The sequence below is a fragment of the Loxodonta africana genome, chromosome 2 (genome assembly GCF_030014295.1).
Source record: "Loxodonta africana isolate mLoxAfr1 chromosome 2, mLoxAfr1.hap2, whole genome shotgun sequence".
Classification (NCBI taxonomy): domain Eukaryota; kingdom Metazoa; phylum Chordata; class Mammalia; order Proboscidea; family Elephantidae; genus Loxodonta; species Loxodonta africana.
This window is the reverse complement of record NC_087343.1, coordinates 80,026,128-80,046,281: the sequence shown is the minus strand read 5'-3', so window position 1 is coordinate 80,046,281 and position 20,154 is coordinate 80,026,128. Positions and strand designations below refer to the sequence as shown.

Here is a 20,154-nt window from a genome sequence, read left to right as displayed (position 1 = left end):
ATCCCTATCTGTAAAATTATTTCCTTTTCTGTAAAGATCCTCAATATAAATATTAGAATTTCACGGTGGAAAACGTTTTTCAAAAAATAGGACGAGCAAATATGTTGCAGTTCATGAGGCTGAACAGTAGATGGCACTTTAATCTTTCTCTAACTCAAATTGGAATTATTGGGGGAAAATATGTTTAGTTTGATTTTAAGCCTCTTTAATAAGGTTTCTTATCTAACTTTCCTCTTCATCTGAATTGGAGATGAAAGGATATCACTAGGCATTTAACATTGTTTTCTCCATTTTATAAATGAGGAAATTGACTTTTAGAGTAGCTTGCCCATGGACACAATTAAGTACATGAGAGATGGAATTCAGACCTTGACAATCTGACTTCACAGTTTCTGTACTCTTAACCAGTAATATATAGTGTCTCTGTCCGATGTTAAGGTACAAGTATTTACAAATATTGGGGGGTTTTGATACGTCATTCCTTTTTTTTAATATTCATTTAGATTTTGTTATTTATGTGGGTATGGCTTAAAATGCTAGGGTTTTTTTTCTTATAGCATTTTCTAACTCAGCTAAGCCGATAAATTTAATAGGACCCAACATGATTGGGACCAGTAATTGGCTTGTAATTTAAAAAGTCAGTTAAAGCAGAGAATGATTTTTTAAAAGTGTACATGCATACCTTACACATAATTTTATCCTAAAACATAAATATGCACTGATTTGCCAGTTTTTAATGTGGAGCCAAACTGAGTATGGGTCCACAGATTGTAATTAAGTCATCTTTTTTATATTAGCCACGTTCACAATGTATTTTCCATGATTTCCAATTTAGTTTCTACAAAGTAAAGCATGAACCTAACAAAACTTAAAAAAAGCGGCCTAATTATAGAATCCTTGTGAGTTTTAAAAAATTTTTTCTCCAGCTGATTTAGCAGCAGTTTTTTGTAATAACTTATATAAATTCTTTTGAAATGTGCATATTGGTTTTCAAAACAACTCTTTTAAATCAGTTTATATAATTTTTTAATTTTAGTTTAATTAAATTATGTAAGTATCATTAATAGTACAAATGTCACAAACTTTAAATACGAACAACTGACTCTTGGTAAATATACAAGTTATTTAAGGCAGCTTCTATTTAAATCAAATCAGTTTGTAGAGATGTCTTTAAGAAATCTGTTTACTGGAATATATATTTCCATCTTATTTAAGGCATTCAGCATCAGTTCTCAGCCCAGACAGGTAAAGCTTATCACCTGTGGGCGTTTTCCAAATATTTTTCTCAGTCTAGACTTCTCTGGGTGTTCATGTATTCCTTTACCCTCAGGGTGTGAATAGTCGTTATTGATGGGAATATATTATACTTCTCAAGTGTGATAGGGCAGGAATAAGGCTAAAAGTTCAATTTTTCAATTTTCAGTGCAGAATTTTCTTGCTGTCAATTTTTTATTTTATAGTTTAAGAATCTTCAGTTTATAAAATCTTTTTTTTGCCTTATTTTAACAAGTAACAGAAAGAATAAAGATTCCCCAAGGTCAGAAGCATGAATTTAGACCACAAAACATATTTGTAATTTTTTTAAATCTGATACTTGGTTTCTCAAATTCATAAGATCCAGAAAAGTTCATAGTTTAAAAAGCAAAGTAGTTTCTACAAAGATTCTAATGAAAAACAGTTCTCTAAATCCCTCTCCCTAAACTCTGTTAGTTTCTTCTATTTACCTTTTTTCCTAAAGAATATGTTATTATCATTTTTTCTAAATTTATCGATTTCAGACAGTATCTCCTGACTTCTATTATTTTTTTTTAAAGTATTTGTCTTCTTTTTTGCCACCATCCATGTACATGCATATAGATAATAAATGTAGATAGTGTAACTTTTTATTAAATCATTATCTATGATGGCTGAAAATACAGCTAAGCTATAAGTGTATACTATAACTACATTTCCTTTCTAGTACAATTTTTTGTTCCTGGAATTAATTACTTTTGTGGGGGGGAGGGGTTATACAACTGTAGTTGATTCTTTCCAAACTTCAAGGAATTGCAAAACATCACTAATGCTATTTTCCCTGGGGTCCTGTAAACACATCAGTATTCTTTCATTTTTGTTTTCCCAGAGACCTCTCTCCTACAGCCCACTATTGATCTGTTTCAGTGTACAGTTGTGACCATGTACAGTAGATTCAAATATATGAGTAACGTAATCAACAGCAGTTTAGATGGACTCTAACAGTGGGGAAAGGGTGAATATTTAATCAGTGCTTTTGGAAAAACTGTATTTCAAGAGAAAATGAATTTAGACCAATACTTGGCACTGAAATTTCAGATTTTTAAAATGAATTAAAAAATTAAATATTAGAAGTAACAAGAGTAAAATTATGACAGCTGGCCAAAGCAGGTTGTTTTTGTTTTAATTATGGAAGTAAGAAGAAATTAATGACAAGATTGATGACAATTTTTAAAATTTATGTGTATTGAAAAATAAAACAGATGAAAATCATGAAATAAGAAAAAGGTTTATACTATTAGAGAAGTATCTGTATTAAATGAGCTTACTACTCCTCAGAAGCTATTCAGAAAAACCTATAAGAGCAATAACCATCCCTTCCCTGGCAAGAAGTTAAAGAACATGGGGAGTGGACAAAATGGAATACAAGTCTGAAACGTTAATAAAGGACCACAAGTTAAATCCTGTACACAGTGGAGCCTGCCTCAGACTAAAGCTCGCAGCCACTGTAACGGACAGCAGAGTAACAATGAGTACAGTTACGCATTACTTCTCCTGACCTAAACCGTCCTCCTGCAGTATCATCCAGCAGTAAGCAACAAAAGCCGTAAGAACTGACGTTACTCTTTCATGTGATCATTCCATTTTTGGCAGTATGTTCTATGGAAATAACTCTCAAAAGAAGGGAAACCCTATTTTATAAACCACATTAAACATAATAGGAAAAGAATACATGTGCTCAAGAACTGAAAGTGTTAGACAGACTAATCTGTCAGTATAAAAATGTCTCATTAAAAATTAAAGCACTGGTCTGTATTACTTCACGAAGAAGTATACAAACAAAACGATAGGTAAAAATGTTCACGAAGAAGTATACAAACAAAATGATAGGTAAAAAGGCAGAACACAAAAGCATATATGCAGAGATAATATTAATTATATCTAAACATTAAGAGTTTATAAAACAGATAACATGGTGGTTGCCCGAGGTTAGGGATGGGAGGGGGATGAGCATGACAGTAAATAGAGCAGGAGGGAGATGTGGTGAGGGAGCGGTTCTGCATCTTGGTTGCAGTGGGAGTTACATGAATCTGTGTGTGTGATAAAACGGTGTAGATGCACAGGCATTGTACCCATGTCAGAGTCCTGGTTTTGATGTTGTATTGTACTATAATGATGTAAGATGTAATCATTACAGGAGACTGGGTCAGGAATACACAGGACCTGGCTGTACTAACTTTGCAATTCCCTGTGAATCTAGAATTTTAAAATTAAAAGTTTAAAAAAAGGAGTTCACAACATCCTATGAAATAGTGTACCAAGGTATAGGTTTTTGGTGTGTTTGGTCTTATGTTTTGGGTTTGTTTGTTTGTTTCCTCATTGTTTAAAGTCTTTTTTTTTTTCTACTTTAAAGTTGGTTGAATATACATTTACTTTCTTCATAAGTTATAGAATCAAAAGTACTGTAAATTTTGCTGTGAATTTTCTACCCACGGGATACCTCTTTGTGTTTTTTTTTTAGTATGTGCCAAGAGTTGTGACATCTGCACAGCAGAAAGCTGGAAGAACAATTACAGCCCGGATCACAGGGAGATGTGATTTTGCTTCAAAAAATCGAATTAGCAGTGGTTTAGCTATCATGGGAGTTTCTCCTCCCATGAGCTCAGTTGTTGTGGAAAAGCATCATCCGGTCACAGTGGTGAGTCCACGTTTGATGACCTTTTGTCAAAAAATCTTTTTCCTGGGAGTTTATAGACTAACACTTAAGTAACATATTGGGGAAAGAATCAAAATTCATAACTGGTATTCTGCCTTTTTCTGTTGTAGCTTTTATATATCTATAGTTATCAAATCTACTCTAAATCTTCCTTTCCTCTGTTGGGAAATTAATCTTGGAAACATTACTTCTTCCAAATAATGTAAAAATTATCAAATATAAAAAGTAATCCAGTGTGTCAGTAGCCAAAAAAGGCAAAATATATAAATGATTTCTCACTTATTTAAAAAAGAGACGAAAATATGGTGTTTGTGTTGCAGATATTTGAGCACAAGAAACTCTTTCCTACTTTTTCAGTTTTTAATTTTTGGTTCTCCCTCCCCCCCACCCCAAGTCTTCTTTTCTCAGTACAATTGTCAGCATGTTTCTAGTTTTAAAAAAATCATGTTGGCAATAAGTTCATGTGATATAAAGGAAGATGCGTGGAATTTGAAGCAAAATAAAAAAGCCTAAGTTAGTGTCCCAACTTTGCTACTTACTGCCTTTGTGATTATACACAGATGTAGTGAAATATTTGAGCCTCCGTTTCTGTAATGGGAATGATAAAGAGGGTTGTTGTCAAGATTCAGAATTAAATGAGAATGTGAAAATTAAGTGAGATACATAAAGATGCTTTGTAAACTGTAAAACCATAAACAAATTTAACTTAATAGAAGTTACTAGAGAAGGTACATGGAATCTCTTTGTATTGTTTCTTACAACTGCATATGAACCAACAATTCAGAGATAAAGTGTAACCATAGTGAAGTGGAAGATAAGAGATGGAGGGGTGAAGTCCACTTAGAGGACATGGAGCCAATTCTGAGTGTCCATAGATGATTTCTCTGTGTATTCTTGAATATGTGGGATTAGTTATCAACAATGAGAAGAAATAGACTCATTTCTCTTCCTACTAGCACATACGGTGTGTGTGGATAGAGATTGTGAGGTAAAGAAGGGCAAAAGAGGGCACATGTGTATTACTTACTTTTAATTTAGACAGTCTTTTGTTTTTGTAATAATGATAGGAATTTATATTTTACATAAGAAAAATCAAAGAATTGAAAACTTTCAAAAGTTTTCTTATATATATATTTTTTCTCACGGACTGCCATCTGCTTGTTCAGTGTGTGCAGTATTTCTCTAGTAATTGATATACATTGGATGGCTGTAAAGTGCGTCCATTATTACCTAATTTGGGTTATGTGACGGGCACAATGGCAGTCCTCTGTCCTTTTTTTCATTTTATCCAAGGAATTCAGAAATAGAACTACTAGAAAGTTGTTATTAGTAAACCATGAGTCAAATTTGTGACATTTTAGCCCCATCTGCTGGACAATTGCTTTCTCCTGGACCAACTTCATTCTCTCTGTATTTTTTTTAATACAAACAGTAACTTTAATCTCTTTCCACAATTCCTCTTGCCACCCTCCCCAAAGAGAAATAGCTCTTTTGATAGGGTCAGATTAGGTCGTTGGAAACTAAAATTTCATACCAGTTGCAAGAATATCTCCCATCTGTAATGGTTATCCACTTATTTATGTACAAAGAAACATTTGTTCAGATTGCTTTAAGAAAGGTTATTTTTCCATTTCTCCAAAGAAGAGTTCTGTTATTTTCAAAGTATAATCTGACATAGGGCCTTTTGTTTTTAAGAGGTTTCATTCATTTTTTTTTTTATTGTGCTTTAAGTGAAAGTTTACAGACCAAGTCAGCCTCTCATACAAAAACTTACATACACCTTGCTATATACTCCTAGTTGCTCTCCCGCTAATGAGACAGCACACTCCTTCCCTCTACTCTCTATTTTCATGTACATTCGGCCAGCTTCTGACCCCCTCTGCTCTGTCATCTCTTCTACAGACAAGAACAGCCCACATAGTCTCATGTGTCTACTTGATCCAAGAAGCTCACTCTTCACCAGTATCATTTTCTATCCCATAGTCTAGTCCAATCCCTGTCTGAAGAGTTGGCTTTGGGAATGATTCCTGTCTTAGGCTAACAGAAGGTCTGGGGACCATGACCTCTGGGGTCTTTCTAGTCTCAGTCAGACCATTAAGTCTGGTCTTTTTATGAGAATTTGAGGTCTGCATCCCACTCCTCTCCTGCTCCCTCAGGGATTCTCTTTTGTGTTCCCTGTCAGGGCAGTCATCAGTTGTAGCTGGGTACCGTCTAGTTACTCTGGTCTCAGGCTGATGTAGTTTCTGGTTTATGTGGCCCTTTCTGTCTCTTGGGCTCGTAATTACCTTGTGTCTTTGGTGTTCTTCATTCTCCTTTGCTCCAGGTGGGTTGAGACCAATTGATGCATCTTAGATGGCTGCCTGCTAGCATTTAAGACCCCAGATGCCACTCTCCAAAGTGGGATGCAGAATATTTTCTTAATAGATATTATTAATGCCGATTGACTTAGATGTCTCCTGAAACCATAGTCCCCAAACCCCCACCCCTGCTACGCTGGACTTCAAAGTGTTCAGTTTTTTCAGGAAACTTCTTTGCTTTTGGTTTAGTCCAGTTGTGCTGACTTCGCCTGTATTGTGTGTTGTCTTTCCCTTCACCTAAAATAGTTCTTATCTACTATCTAATTAGTGAAAACTCCTTTCCCTCCCTCCCTCCCCACTCTCGAAACCATCAAAGAATATTTTCTTCTCTGTTTAAACTATTTTTCGAGCTCTTGTAATAGTGGTCTCATACGATATTTGTCTTTTGCAACTAATTTTACTCAGTATAATGCCTTCCAGATTCCCCGTGTTATGAAATGTTTCACGGATTCATCATTGTTCTTTATCAATGCGTAGTATTCCATTGTGTGAACATACCATAATTTATTTATCCATTCATCCATCAGTGGGCATCTTGGTTGCTTCCATCTTTTTGCTATTGTAAATAATGCTGTAGAGAAGATGGGTGTGCATATATCTGTTTGTGTAAAGGCTCTTATTTCTCTAGGATATATTCCAAGGAGTGGGATTGCTCATTTATTTTTTAAAGCAAAAACTGTAGCTTAGAGCTTTTGAAATACATAGTAAATGTTTTGATCATACATATATATAATTTTACTTCAAGTATTTTAAAGATGTTTCTGAGAGGAAGACCCTATTAGAAGTCTATATCTACTAGTCAGTGACAGGGACTGGAAACTTACCTTGCTAACAAATCCTGCTGCTGGCTACTAAGAAGCTATATCAGATATAATATAGTAAAGCCTTGTACTTGATAAGACATTACACTTAAAGACTAAGTCAGATGTGCTCTGACTTTAACACTTCAGTGCTCATGTTGAAGAATGTTCTCCTGAGCTGTCAGGTAATGTATATGTTCTCTGCTCAACACATTCTCAATATTTAGTTATTTCCTTGTTTAGAAAGTTGTGGTCCATATTAGAGGACCACCAGGCCCGGGAAAGTCCTCTTGTGTGACCATAGGGGATTCATCAGATTTCAGTAATTGATAATAGCTCTTCTGAGAAACCAGGTGAAATATGGGGGCTTTGCCTTACTCTGGTTTGAAGCAAGGACCAGACTGGCTTCTCAGGACTTCCTCAGGTGCCTCAGGACTGGACTCCACATATCAATAGTCATATACTGAGAGGAGGAAGTTGGATGGAATGAGAGGATAGCTTGGGGCTGACCCTTCTTCCAAACACCACAAGGTCCTTTTCTATACTTTGCCTCTGTTAAACATTAAAAGATTCCACTTGTTTCTTCTTTGAGGAATGACTCCCATGACTCTTTTTATGAGCCTCTGAAATACAGCTCTAGTACTAAATTGAGGTTTTTGAACAAATCAGTGTGAGTGTGTGGGTTCCTTACGGAGAAGCATCACATCTTGTTTGTTTTGATGGCTACTCATCCATCTCATTGCTTTTGTCTCCTAGGTGCTTAACAAATGGTTATTGGGTTAAATTATAGATGAAGTGATAATATATATAATTTGTGGGATTATTAAAGCAGATTTTTTCTTTTCAGCAAACCATTCCTCAGGCTACTGCAGCGAAATATCCCCGGGCTATTCATCCTGAAAGTAGTACCTCAGCTTCCAGATCTCTCGGAACCAGGTCAACTCACACCCAATCTCTCACAAGCGTTCATTCCATAAAAGTGGTTGACTAAAGCGAATATGTATATATTGAGGTCTTTTAGTTCCTCTGGCTTTACCAAGGATTAGAAGTCTTTAGTTTAACATTTTTCCATATTCTTAGAACACTATGTATCCATCATGTTCATCTTTTCAAAATTACAAGAGACTTTTTCAGGCTATGCCATCCTTTGTAACTATATGTAGAAATTATTTTAATGTTATTTTTTTTATTTAAGCAATTAAGTAAAACTTTTTAAATTAAAAGAGAAACTGGAGTTACTGGTTTTTTAATGTGTTCAACTTGTCACTGATTACATCAGTGCCTCAGGTTGGGTTTTCTAGAGAAGCAAAACCAGTGAACTGTAAATATGTATATATAGAGAGAGAAATTTGTCTCAAGGAAATGGCCCACATGGTTGTGGATACTCGTAGGTTCCAAATCCATGGGACTGATGATTAGTGGAGGTCAGATGATAACAAGCCAGATCTAGGATCCAGAGCAAAGGAGAGCTTTGCTAGAGCATCCATATATATTGGATGCAGGTCACAACCCCAGGGAAACTCTCCTCATATCAGCTACTTGAGTAAGGGTGTGACCCGAGTCACACCCTACACTTGTCCTGCCTCATTAACATAGAGGTTAGGATTCACAACACATGAAATGGAAGATAATTACATCAGATCACAACATGGAGAATAATTACAATCATGGCCTAGCCAAGTTAACACATAACATTAACTATCACACTCATCAAAGTATATAAACCCTATTTTCTGTGCGTTACTTCCAAAGCTAAACCATTTCCAATGTTACTGTGCAGTAACTTATATGAAACTTTGAGAGGGAACTTTACTTAAAAAAAAAAAAATAGAACTAATAAAAACTAAACTTTTTATTTTTAAATTAAAAAGCTAACAATCAAGAGAAATAATGAGTTTTCTTTGTGACTTTAGTGTATTAATCTTCATCTTTCTAGGGCTTTAACAGTTTAAAATAGAAGGAAAATGGCAACAACCTATGAATACTTTTTAATGTTAAAAGAGAAAAAATGTTTTACTAAGAGCACAAAAACAGGGTTGTAGAAACATCGAAAGGAAATTTCCTGTTAGAGTGATCCTATTTCTGATGTTCTTTCTTGCCTTCTTTGAAACGCTGCAACATTGAACCCACGTTGTTCTCTTTGAACATCCAGACTGTCCTGTGGTGGTGTAGCCCCAGGCAACTTGGCAGACCTTTCAGGCCTGGGTAGAAATTCTTCAGTGGCTGCCCAGTAAGAAGAAACTATCTGGGCAGAAGTGTGATTTAGGAGAACAAGACCTGGCTTCTAATGGTTTTATTGCTGGCTCATTGTGTCATCTTGGGCCAGACATTTAAATGAACTTCAGGTTCCTGATACATGAAAATTTTTTTCACAAAGAGCGTGTGGGTTATGTATCAGCTAGTAGATTCTGAAGATGATGTCTCGGGCCTTGATTTCCATATCTAACAAGTGGATGGATTTAATGATCTGAAGCTCCTTCTAATCTGAACATGATCTTGACTTATGTGCCTTAACTTTATTATAGAAAATATTTTTTCTTGCCTCACATTCTTAACAGGACATCAGAGAATAAGTGTGATGTAGGTAAATATAACTGCATTTTCTAAAGGGGCATACTAAGTTTATTTTCTGAATTATAGAGTTATCTGGCCATGTCTTAGGAGTCCCTGGGTGCATAAATGGTTAGGTACTCGACTACTAACTGAAAGTTGGTGGTTCGAATATACCCAGAATGACCTTGGAAGAAAGTCCTGGTGATCTTCAAAAAAATCAGCCATTGAAACCCCTGTGGAGCACAGTTCTGACACACACAGGGGTCACCATGAGGCAGAACTGATTTGGTTTATTTTTATTTTGGTGATCTTTTTAAAGAGTACCAGATCCTTCTTAGGTAGCACTTGTTCTGGCCCAGTTACCACTGTGGCAAACAGCTCTGTGACCCACATGGGCTTCAGCAAGCTTTAAGTGAGCACAAACCAACAGAACCCCATCTTGTGCCTGTACTGTGGGCATGCCCCTCCCAGGGCTTCCCTATGGACCCTGAGCCATGAGAGTGCCAGGCTCCACTTGGAGCCCACTCATGTACATCCCAGAGTCAACACCCCCCTGTGGTAAACCACTTCTTCCTCCTCCCCTGCACCCGGCCCTGGATTTGCACTCCCAAATTAGGTAATTGCACATAAACTTTGGACTCAGGCTGCTTTTGGGGGGAAACTAGACTACAACAAGGATCCCTGGTGGTGCAATGGTTAAGCACTTGCCTGCCGACGGAAAGGTTTCAGTTCCAACCCACCAGCCACTCTGCAAGAGAAGGATGTGGTAGTCCACTTCCATAAAGATTTACAGCCTTAGAAACCCTATGAGCAGCTTTACTCTGCCCTATAGGGTCACCATGAGTCAGAATCGACTGGAGAGCAATGGGTGGACTACAACAAGGAGGCCCTGGGTAGCGCATATAGTTAAGTGCTCAACTACTAGCCAAAAGGTTGGCAGTTCAAACCCGCCCTGAGGAATCTGAGCAGACAGGCTTGGCGATCTACTTCCAAAAGGTCACAGCCTAGAAAACTATACAGCAGTTCTACTCTGAAGACATGGGGTCACCATGAGTTGGAATTGACTTACAGCAACTAGCAACAACAGACTACAACAAGGAATGATTTTCAGGACCCAAGCCATAATCATAGGAACAAACTAAAGTGAGTATGATGAATATTGTAATTAAGACATATATTTTTAAGCTTTATCTAAACCTTACAAGTATATTGTCTAAAGCACCAAGTAATGAGTGTTGGCCTAAGGTAACTCAAATTCAATAAATAAAACATTTTTTACAGTAAGAGTGTGAAGTCCCTGGGTGGCACAAACAGTTAAGCCCTAGACGACTAGCTGAAAGGTTGGCAGTTTGAACTCACCCAGAAGATCCTTGCAAGACAGACCTGGCCATCTGCTTCTAAAAGGTCAAGCCTTGAAAACCCTATAGAGCAATTGTACTCTGCACACATGAAGTCTCCATGAGTCAGAATCAACTCAATGGCAACTAACAATATAAGTAAGAGCATTTATTTGCATTTGCTTATTTTTGCATAATAAGGTGACCTGGTTTTGTTGGGAGGGTAGCTAGGTCAGTGGGAACTGAGCATACTGAGGAACAGATGGGGACAAGACTTTCACTGAATGCCTTTTGAAAAAAATTGTGAATTGTGAACATATTGCCTATTTTAAACATTCAAAACATTAAGTGGGTCATTTACAATAAGCCTGAGACAAAAATATAAAACTATAAACTCATGATAGTAACTGGACTGAAATTGCTCATGATTTTATTAACAGTCCTTATAGATTTAGAGTCAAAATTTGAGAATGGAGAGGCTTAAATTATAATTATTAGTTGTACATAAGTTGGTACAAACTGGTTTTTGATTTCACATTTATTTAATAACTTCCTGAGATTACAAAAGTAATGTATGTTCATTGTGAAAAAAATTGGAAAGTTAAAAAAATACAAAGAAAAGTAAAATCACCTGTAATTACACCAAGGCATAAACAACATATTGGTATATATACTTCAGTATTTTCTGAATAATATATTACATGTATATATTATTTAAAGCCAACCCATACATACCCCTTGCCATCAAGTCAATTCCAACCCATAGTGACCCTATAGGACAGAGTAGAACTGCCCCATAGAGTTTCCAAGGAGCGCCTGGTGGATTCAAACTGCTGACCCTTTGGTTAGCAGCCGAGTTCTTAACCACTACACCACCAGGGTTTCCTTAAAGCCAACAGTGACTATAAATTCCCAAACCCAGATTTTCTTACTGAAGAGAAATAGCTAACAGTTAATGATTTCAACACCGTGGGCATGAGATTAGGCATTTCACAGGCGTTCTCACTTCATCCTTATTCCAGCCCTGTGGAATAGGTAGATATTTCCCCCCATTCTGTAGAGAAGGAAACCAAAGATCTGCGAGCTTAAATAATATTAATATGCCCAAAGGCTGACAGCTAGTAAGTAGCAAAACCGGTATTCAAAATCATGTCTGTGTGTTCTAAAATTCTTAGTTTTTCCACACACCACGATGCTGCTGCCTCCATCCCAGGGTTTTAAAACCCTCCTAGATTATGCTCTTAGGTATGTTGCATCAAATAACAGAAATGGGAAAGTCATGTCCAACTCGATTTAATAAGCAAAACCAAAAAGAATATTCAGTTTTCATTTCAGTGGTTGGAATGTATAATAGTATTACCCCTTTTTTTCATCTGCGAGAAGATCCTGTCATAGTCAAGAGGAAAATCAGTACTACTGCTAGAGAGCTTTATGATTTTAAAGAACTGAATACAGATGGAAAATCACTGGAACACAGTTTCTCTTTAGGCATTTATGAAACCGTGCATTTCTTGGAGCTTGAGTCAGTTTCGCTTTTGAATTGACGGATCTTTTCTGGAAAAAAATAGGATAACACTTATTGCTAATAGCTAACAGTTATTAAACACTATGTACCAGGCACTGTTACTCATTTAATCCCAAAACAGCCCTTCGAAGTAGACGCTTGAATTTTCTTGCCTAGTTACTAAATGAGAATACTGGGCGAGTGAGGTTCTATGACTTGCCCAAGATCGCACAGCTGGTCAGTGTTGGAGTTCAGATGTGAAACACACAGTCTTGCTCTCGAGCAATACCCTTGACCACTTTAGTGGACCGACTGCCTCTTAGTCTTCCTGAGAGCTCTCATGGTTACTCTTTTATAGAAAAGAATACATTTAAAGCTGAGGGGACAACCCCAGTGTTATGTGGAAAATGTCATGGAAGGTAGGTATCATCCACGCACTGTTCCTTGTACCTACCACTGCGTGAAACAGAATATTGGATCAGTGGTCATTTAGGTTATCAGCTTCAGGTAAAACCGCATCAGTAAAAATGATGGCAGATGCCCCTATATTTTGCATGAATGGTTATTATTAAATGAGAGTTATAACATCAGCTAATTTATTGATGTCTCAAAGCATCTTTCCTGACAATAAGGTCTATTAGCAGAGTAAGTTTCAGTAGTAGCCTCAGTTGGCAAAGTAATAGCCAATCTGCCCCTTTCTTGCAAAGTACAGATAATATATTTTCAAGCATACCAACTCTCCCAGCAGGTGCATAATGGTATTTTGGGCAAGACAGTTCTTCCTTGTGGGGAAGTATCCTATAACCTTATGAGATGGTTCAGCATTCCTGACTGCAGCCATACACATAAAAATACTCCTACACTTCTCCAAATGCCCTGTAGGTGACGACTCTGAGAACTGCCAGGCTATGTATAATGTGACCAATAGCGATGAGGTCACTCACCAAAGAACCTGCTGGCATCTTATAAATCCCTTCCCTGGCTTCAGATTCCATATGAGCCACAGCTGTAACCTACAGGGTTGAACCTTCCCCCTTCTGAAATGTCACTGAGGGTGTTCTCCCCTCCTCCTCCCATCCCAGGCAGGCTCTTTGAGTTCCTGAGAAGACATTTCTGTGTTGTCTGGGTAACAACACAAGGTCGTCCTACTGCTCTGCTCAAGGCCACTTCATTGCTAGTCAAACACCCCTCCCGCGCTTCTATTCAGACGAGCGATAAACCTCAAAGCTGGCCTTAGGTAAACATCATGTGTCATACCCCCCAGCCATCATATTGCACCCCCACTGGACCCCATACATGTTAATTAGTTCCTGAAATTGCCCACCTATTCCCAGAAACTTCATGAATTATGCATAAGTTCCCTGTCCCAAACCCTGTAACTGCCCTAAAATCCCCAACTTCGGGAAGCTTGATTTGAAACTTAGTCTCCAAGCTCCTTGCTTGACCAGGTTACAGTAAGGTCCACTTTCTCTTTCTCAAAGGGCTGGTGTCTCTCAATTGACTCATCGGGTTGCACTGGGCGGGGACCCATTCCCATCAGGTTACACAGCTAACACTAAGCTGGTACGGCTGTTGCCCAGAAAAAAGTTGGTATTATTTCTGTTGACCAGCCCCTGCCATTTTAAGGAAAGAGTTGATCACTAACTGTTGAAAACTGTAACTTACCAGCTAGTTCTGGGAAACCTGCACGTCCCAGCTCCTCATACAAGTGCTTGACTGGATTGCCCTGCATCATCAGGATCCCATGCAGCCAGATGAGCAGAGCCCTGTGGCCGTGTTCACGGAAGCTTTCATTTCCTAGCCAAGCACAAAAGGTCAGAGGTAAAACAGCTGATGTCTCTTTATTTATGGTCTCAACTCTAACTAAATTTTCTGTATGACTATGGTTGCACATTCTTTTTGGATAGCTCTTAGATAAAATGCCCAGTGGATGAAAACCCTTCCAACTCCCCTCACTGGGGCTTCTTTATGTTGACGTGTTGGGATTTACTTCAGCACTCACCATGCGCCTCCTGTGCTTGTCACAGACCCAGAGATTTACAGGTGCAGCCCCTGCCTTGTGCTCATGGACATCTGAGTGAGATTTGGAGTTTTTCCTCAGTGTTCATATAGTACTGCTATAGACCAGCACTTTGCAAATTTTAAAGTGCGTATTTCCCCTGAAGATTTTGTTGAAATGCAGATTCTGGTTTAGCCGGTCTGGCTGGGGTGGGGCCTGAGAATCTGCTTGTTTCACAAGCTTTCAAGTCATGCTGCTGCCGCTGTTGGCTGCTGCTATTGCTGGTCTGTAAACCACATTCTGAGTAGGAATCACACACCAGGCTGCCATCCATTTCAAGGAAATTAGACTGATGTCCGCATCCCTTGTGTCAGGGTTACTCATTTGGTCAATACCCACTAGATGACTGTTGAGTGAGGTGTTGTCACTCCCAGCAGGAGTTCACAGTTACAAACACAGAACAGGCACAGGACTTTATCAAAGTGTATTCAGGAGTGAAGAGATACCTCAAAAAGGAGAGCCTGAGCTGGGGGGGCCGGGTGGGGGGTGGGAACATTTCCAGGGAGATAGAACTGCCCACGCAAAGGGCATTCTAGGCGAATGCTCTCTTCCCAGTGCCTGCCTCTCCTGACCCTGCTGTGCCAAACTTGTTTTTCTTAAATACCATTATCAACATGTCACTCCTTGGCTCAAAACCTGCAGACTTCCTAGTGCCAGGGGCTTACCTTGGTTTACAGTATACTTGGATGGTGAATATTATTGTCACCATCCCAACTACATTGTAAACCCCTTCAAACATGCGGCATAGCTTAGAGAACTGATGTATCCCTCACCCGGCAGAGCTTACACACACTGGGCACTTGATAAATGTTGGACTGAAAATACTTTGAAGGTATACTATAGTTTCAAGTCGCTTCTTCAGGTCAAGAGAGATTTCTAGAAAGAAACTCAGTTTTCCTGACAACTTCACAGAATGCTATGTGCCTAATTAGCAGCAACAAAATTTTTTTTCCGTAACTAGCCAATAGTCAATGTTTTCAGTGCATTATCTTCTGTTTTTTTCACACAAACATGTCTCCTTAGCATTAGCAACAAGAAGCCCCATGATGCCCTTATACGTGGTAGAAGCAGCATGTGCTCATGGGGCTGTGGCTCTGCCATCTACAAGTCCCAGCCATTGTTAAAGTGAATCACCCGCTGCGCAGGGGACACACTCGTGTGTGTCTCTGAATCGAAAGGTGGGCTGTGAAAAGCGTTTGCTCCTTGGTTATTGTTATTGTTTTATTATTTTTTATTGTAAATATGTACAGAACATTTGCCATTTCAACATTCTTCACATGTACAATTCAGTGATGTTCATCATATTGTTCAATCATCGCTACTATCCATTTCCAAATTTTTCCATCACCTGCATCACCTTCTGTACTCTAAGCAATGACTCTGCCTTTCTTCCCACCCACCCAGGGTAACCACTAATAAAATTTGGTCTCTATACATTTTTTTTTTTTTGAGCAAATTAGTTGATTAATGCAAAGCAAACTCTTTTTAGATTTCCTAGGTCCTGATCAAGAAATGAAAGAGCCCTGGTGTCACAGTGGTAAAAGCACTCAGCTGCTAACCAAAAGGTTGGGAGTTCAAACCCACCACCTGCTCCGCAGGAGAAAGATGTGGCAGTCTGCTTCCATAAAGATTTACAGCCTTGGAAACCCTATAGGGCTGTTCTCCACTATCCTATAGGGTCTGACTAGGAGTCTGAATCGAGTCCATGACGTTGGGTTTCGTTTTTTGGTTTTAGTCAAGCAACAAAAAAATCAAGCTCAAGGAATCCAAGTGAGCTGAGCTCACTAATTCTGACAGCTGGAGTCTGAGTGAATTGATCCCATCACTTGGAATCATTTAACTGAGAGCCCTTTGCTGAGTCTGTATGCCACGCGTCTCTCACGGGAGGCTCAGGCTCTGCCAAGCACCAAGAGCATAGTGGCCAGTTGCTCTAAGCTTCTTCTGCGTCCAACCTGGTAGAAGGGATTTTTGCCTGGAGTGGAGCCCTAAACAGTGAGAGTAAACTCATTTGCCCAGGACAATCTCAAGGAACATTTTTTGAGATAGGTTTGCTTCTGAGTAACAGCCAAATTTTGACCCTTTGCTTCCTTAGTGCCCATTCAGTTGAGAATATTAATTCCTTTCTAGACTAAATGCCACCTTTTCAATGTGGCTTAATAAAAGGGATCATCCTTTGCAAATTTCAGTTTACTACAGAGTCCCATGAGCGTTAACCCTCTGCAAAGTTCCCAAGCACCTTTGTGGACCTCAGCTAACTGTCCCTATTCCTGGGGCCCTTGGAGTCAGTTGAGTATCGTGAGCACTGGGCACCTAGGTGGAAGATCCTGACACCAGGAAAGGCTGCTGTACCTAACACGAGATGTGCCCCGCCCACATCGGCTAGACTGTGCTCACCTGACCACTGCTCCTCAATGGCTCGGATCTGGTCATCTGTGAAGTTCCACAAACGGGCCAGCCTCTGCCACTCATTGGCCTTTAGCTGACGGTAAGCCAGGTTCCAGAGGCAAGTGCGAATATGTCTGGTCTCCAGATTGTGATCTTGTTTGAATGACAGGGTAGAGCTGGTTGACGAGTCCTCGATGGTCTCATGATGATCCTAAATTGAAAATAATTGTATCGGATGATTTCAGACATGTTCTATTTATGATCTCATTTTAGAGTATATGTCTTTTTTCAAGGAGCAAGGGTGGTACAATGGTTAAACACTCGGCTGCTAACCGAAAGGTCGGTGGTTCAAACCCACCAGCCACTCTGCAAGAGGAAAGACCTGGCGATCTGTTCCCAAAAAGTTACAGCTTAGAAGACCCTATAAGGCAGCTCTACTCTATCATTTAGGGTCACTATGAGTCAGAATTAACTCGACAGCACAGAACGAGGACATACATTTTTTCAGCTATAGCTGGTGGGGTGGTAACCCAGACTATATTTCTAATTTCATCTATCCTTGGATCATTTTGTGTCATCCAAGATGCAGACAAACATCTGAAGTAAAAAGCTTGCGTGCTGTCCGTGTGACACAAGGAAATGTGAGGGATTCTGCAATGTCTCATGCTTCTGTTTCCGCCTGCTCACTGATACTTGCCCGCCCAGGAAGAGAACAGACGGATGTCTGAGCCACGGAAATGTCACAACAGTTAAAGCATCTTTAATGGCCTTACTTGCAACCCATTTCCCCCTTTCTTTTTGGGGGGGTGTTTGGTTTTCTTACATTGAAGTTTCAGTGGGGCCCAGATAGTGTGTACTCTTAATAAGATACCACAGGGGGTCTCTTGATATATCCTGCTCTCTGGTGAGCCTGAGAAGAGCAAACTAGGAGCCTAACCCTGGGTGGGCCAATGGAACGGGGAGGAGAGAAGTGGATATCATTTTGGTTTAAGCCAGTACATCCAGACTTGGCCCCAGAGCTCTGTGCCTGGATTGGCGTCTTGTTTTCTGGCTTTTCAAAATGTTCCTTTTGCCCTGTCTGCACAATCCACCAGAGTGCTGCAGGTTCAAGCTAAAAAGCAACAAACAGAAAACCTGGAGAAAATCTCAAAGTGAAGGCAGGTGCTGTGGCTTCCTACAGCTGCTTCTGTCATGTATATGCCATTTTAAAATCAACAAAAAACCTATGGCTGTAGAGTCAATTCCAACTCATGCTGATCCCAAGTGTTACAGAGTAGAACTGACCCTCATGAGAAGGACTGACACAGTGGCTGCAACAATGGGTTCATACATAGCAATGATTGTGAGGGTGGCGCAGGATCCAGCAACATTTCATTCTGTTATACATTAGGTCACTATGTGTCAGAACCAACTCAATGGTATCTAACAACAACAAATCTACAGGAGCAGATCGCCAGGCCTTTCTTCAGCAGCACTACAGATGGGTTAGTAGTTGAGCACAAACCGTTTGTGCCACCCAAGGACCCTGCATATGCCATTAGGGCTCAAAATAATCCTCTATCAGAGTGTTTCATATCAGTTGAGGACATGCAGGACACACAGCCCCAAGAAGGTAGAAGGTGGATAGTGGAGAAACCCAAACAACTGGGGAGCTATAGCCACTTCCCTTTTTCCGTTTCTCCCCGTTCCATCCCCTGAAACAATGATGAATCCAAAACACTAAACACCACAAGAAACGTGAGATTGCAAAATGCTCCTGCATTCATCTTCACACTATCATATTTTTATTGCTTTGAGAAACTTAGATGCTTTGTGCACTCCGGGATTGTGCTGGGCTGTCCTTCTGGCTTCCATTAGAAAGTTCAGGGGATTTGGAAAGCAGTCAGTGAAAGCATTAAATAGCTTGTCTGCCAAAGCACTGAGCTATTTGCAGGAGAAACATAAGCCAGAAGTGGTGGATATTAAAATAGCATAAACCAGATTTTAAAAAGCTCCCTTTTGCCTCTAAACCTCTGAATTTAATGATGGATAATTGGCTGGTTGGGTTAGATGGTTAAATGGATATAAAGAGAGGAAATTTCAATCATCTCTTTAATCTTTTTATTAAATCCATTTTATATTAGGTAAGGATATAATGAACGAAGAGGATTTAAAATAATAACTGCATTTGGTAAAAAAATTCAAAAGGATTTACATTAAAAAATAAGTGCTTCTCTCACCCCAAACCCTGGGCCCCCACTTGCCACCAGGGTTAACAACTCTTATCATTTCTGGGGGGTTCATTCAGCTATATTTATGCATTATATATGATTTTTAAGGTTCATCTAATTTTTATATATTAAAGATTTGTTAAGGGGGAAGTAACTTATTCTTATCTAGCCAAAAGAATCTAAACAATCTTGCAGGCATTAAAAATACAACCAATGAATATTTCTAAGAAAACATGAACACAACAATTTAAAGAACAAGAGAAAAGGAGGAACTTAGTAAAGTTGTCTTCAATAAAATACAGTGATGATTGAAGAAAGGAAGAATGAAGATGAGAGGAAGGGGAAAAGGAAGGAGGAGGAAGAACAGGAGAAATTAAATAGAGAATGCAAACTGTTGAAAAATATGTTACAGATAGTGCTGACACAATGTGGGGGTTGCAACCAATGTCACAAAACAATTTGTGGATACATTTTTGAATGAGAAACTAATTTGCACTGTAAACTTTCACCTAAAAGTTTTTTAAAATGTTAGTTTTTTTGTTGTTTTATTTTACGGGAAAATAAGAAAAATTGCAAAGTGGTTGGATGGCCTTTAAAATGATCCATATTTTTTATATGACAATTGAGGCAATTAAATAGGATTGTGAGAGAGAAAGGCAAAAAAAAAAAAAAAAGCTTTCTGCTTTAAGGATTTAAAGAGAAGTTTCCCAGGATTGGTAATCTGGACAGCAGTCTAGGCTGAAGACTCCTCAGGGGTAGATACCTGAGCAATTAGGGCTCAAATTCTGGCACTAACACATTGGAACCATAAACTCATTGCCATACAGGTCAGAGTAGAACTGCTCCATAGGGCTTCCAAGGCTATAATCTTTATGGAAGAAATGACAAAGTAAAAGAGCTGAACAGAAGATTTCAAAGGGCATCTTGAGAAGACAAAGTATTAAAATAAAATGTCCAAAGACCTGGAGTTAGACAACCAAAAAGGAAGAACATGCTTGGC

At 38.9% G+C, this 20,154-nt stretch overlaps 2 protein-coding genes across 15 annotated transcripts in view; one reads left to right on the top strand and one right to left on the bottom strand.

Moving 5' to 3' along the window:
- The window catches only part of POC5 (POC5 centriolar protein), a 39,874-nt gene extending 30,935 nt beyond the window's left edge, over positions 1 to 8,939 (top strand). For all 14 annotated transcript variants that reach the window (XM_023545563.2, XM_023545557.2, XM_023545560.2 and 11 more), the window contains 2 exons: positions 3,755 to 3,931; positions 7,954 to 8,939. In XM_023545563.2, coding sequence (XP_023401331.1) covers positions 3,755 to 3,931; positions 7,954 to 8,097 — 321 coding nt within the window. In that variant the 3' untranslated portion in view covers positions 8,098 to 8,939. The remainder of the gene's footprint in view (positions 1 to 3,754; positions 3,932 to 7,953) is intronic.
- A 2,272-nt stretch (positions 8,940 to 11,211) lies between these two features.
- Positions 11,212 to 20,154, bottom strand: part of ANKDD1B (ankyrin repeat and death domain containing 1B) — an 81,024-nt gene continuing 72,081 nt past the window's right edge. Inside the window, exons 12-14 of the mRNA XM_064273289.1 lie at positions 16,954 to 17,155; positions 14,166 to 14,297; positions 11,212 to 12,550 (exon numbers count right to left, since the gene is read on the bottom strand). Of these exons, the coding sequence (XP_064129359.1) occupies positions 12,489 to 12,550; positions 14,166 to 14,297; positions 16,954 to 17,155 (396 nt within the window). The 3' untranslated portion in view covers positions 11,212 to 12,488. The remainder of the gene's footprint in view (positions 12,551 to 14,165; positions 14,298 to 16,953; positions 17,156 to 20,154) is intronic.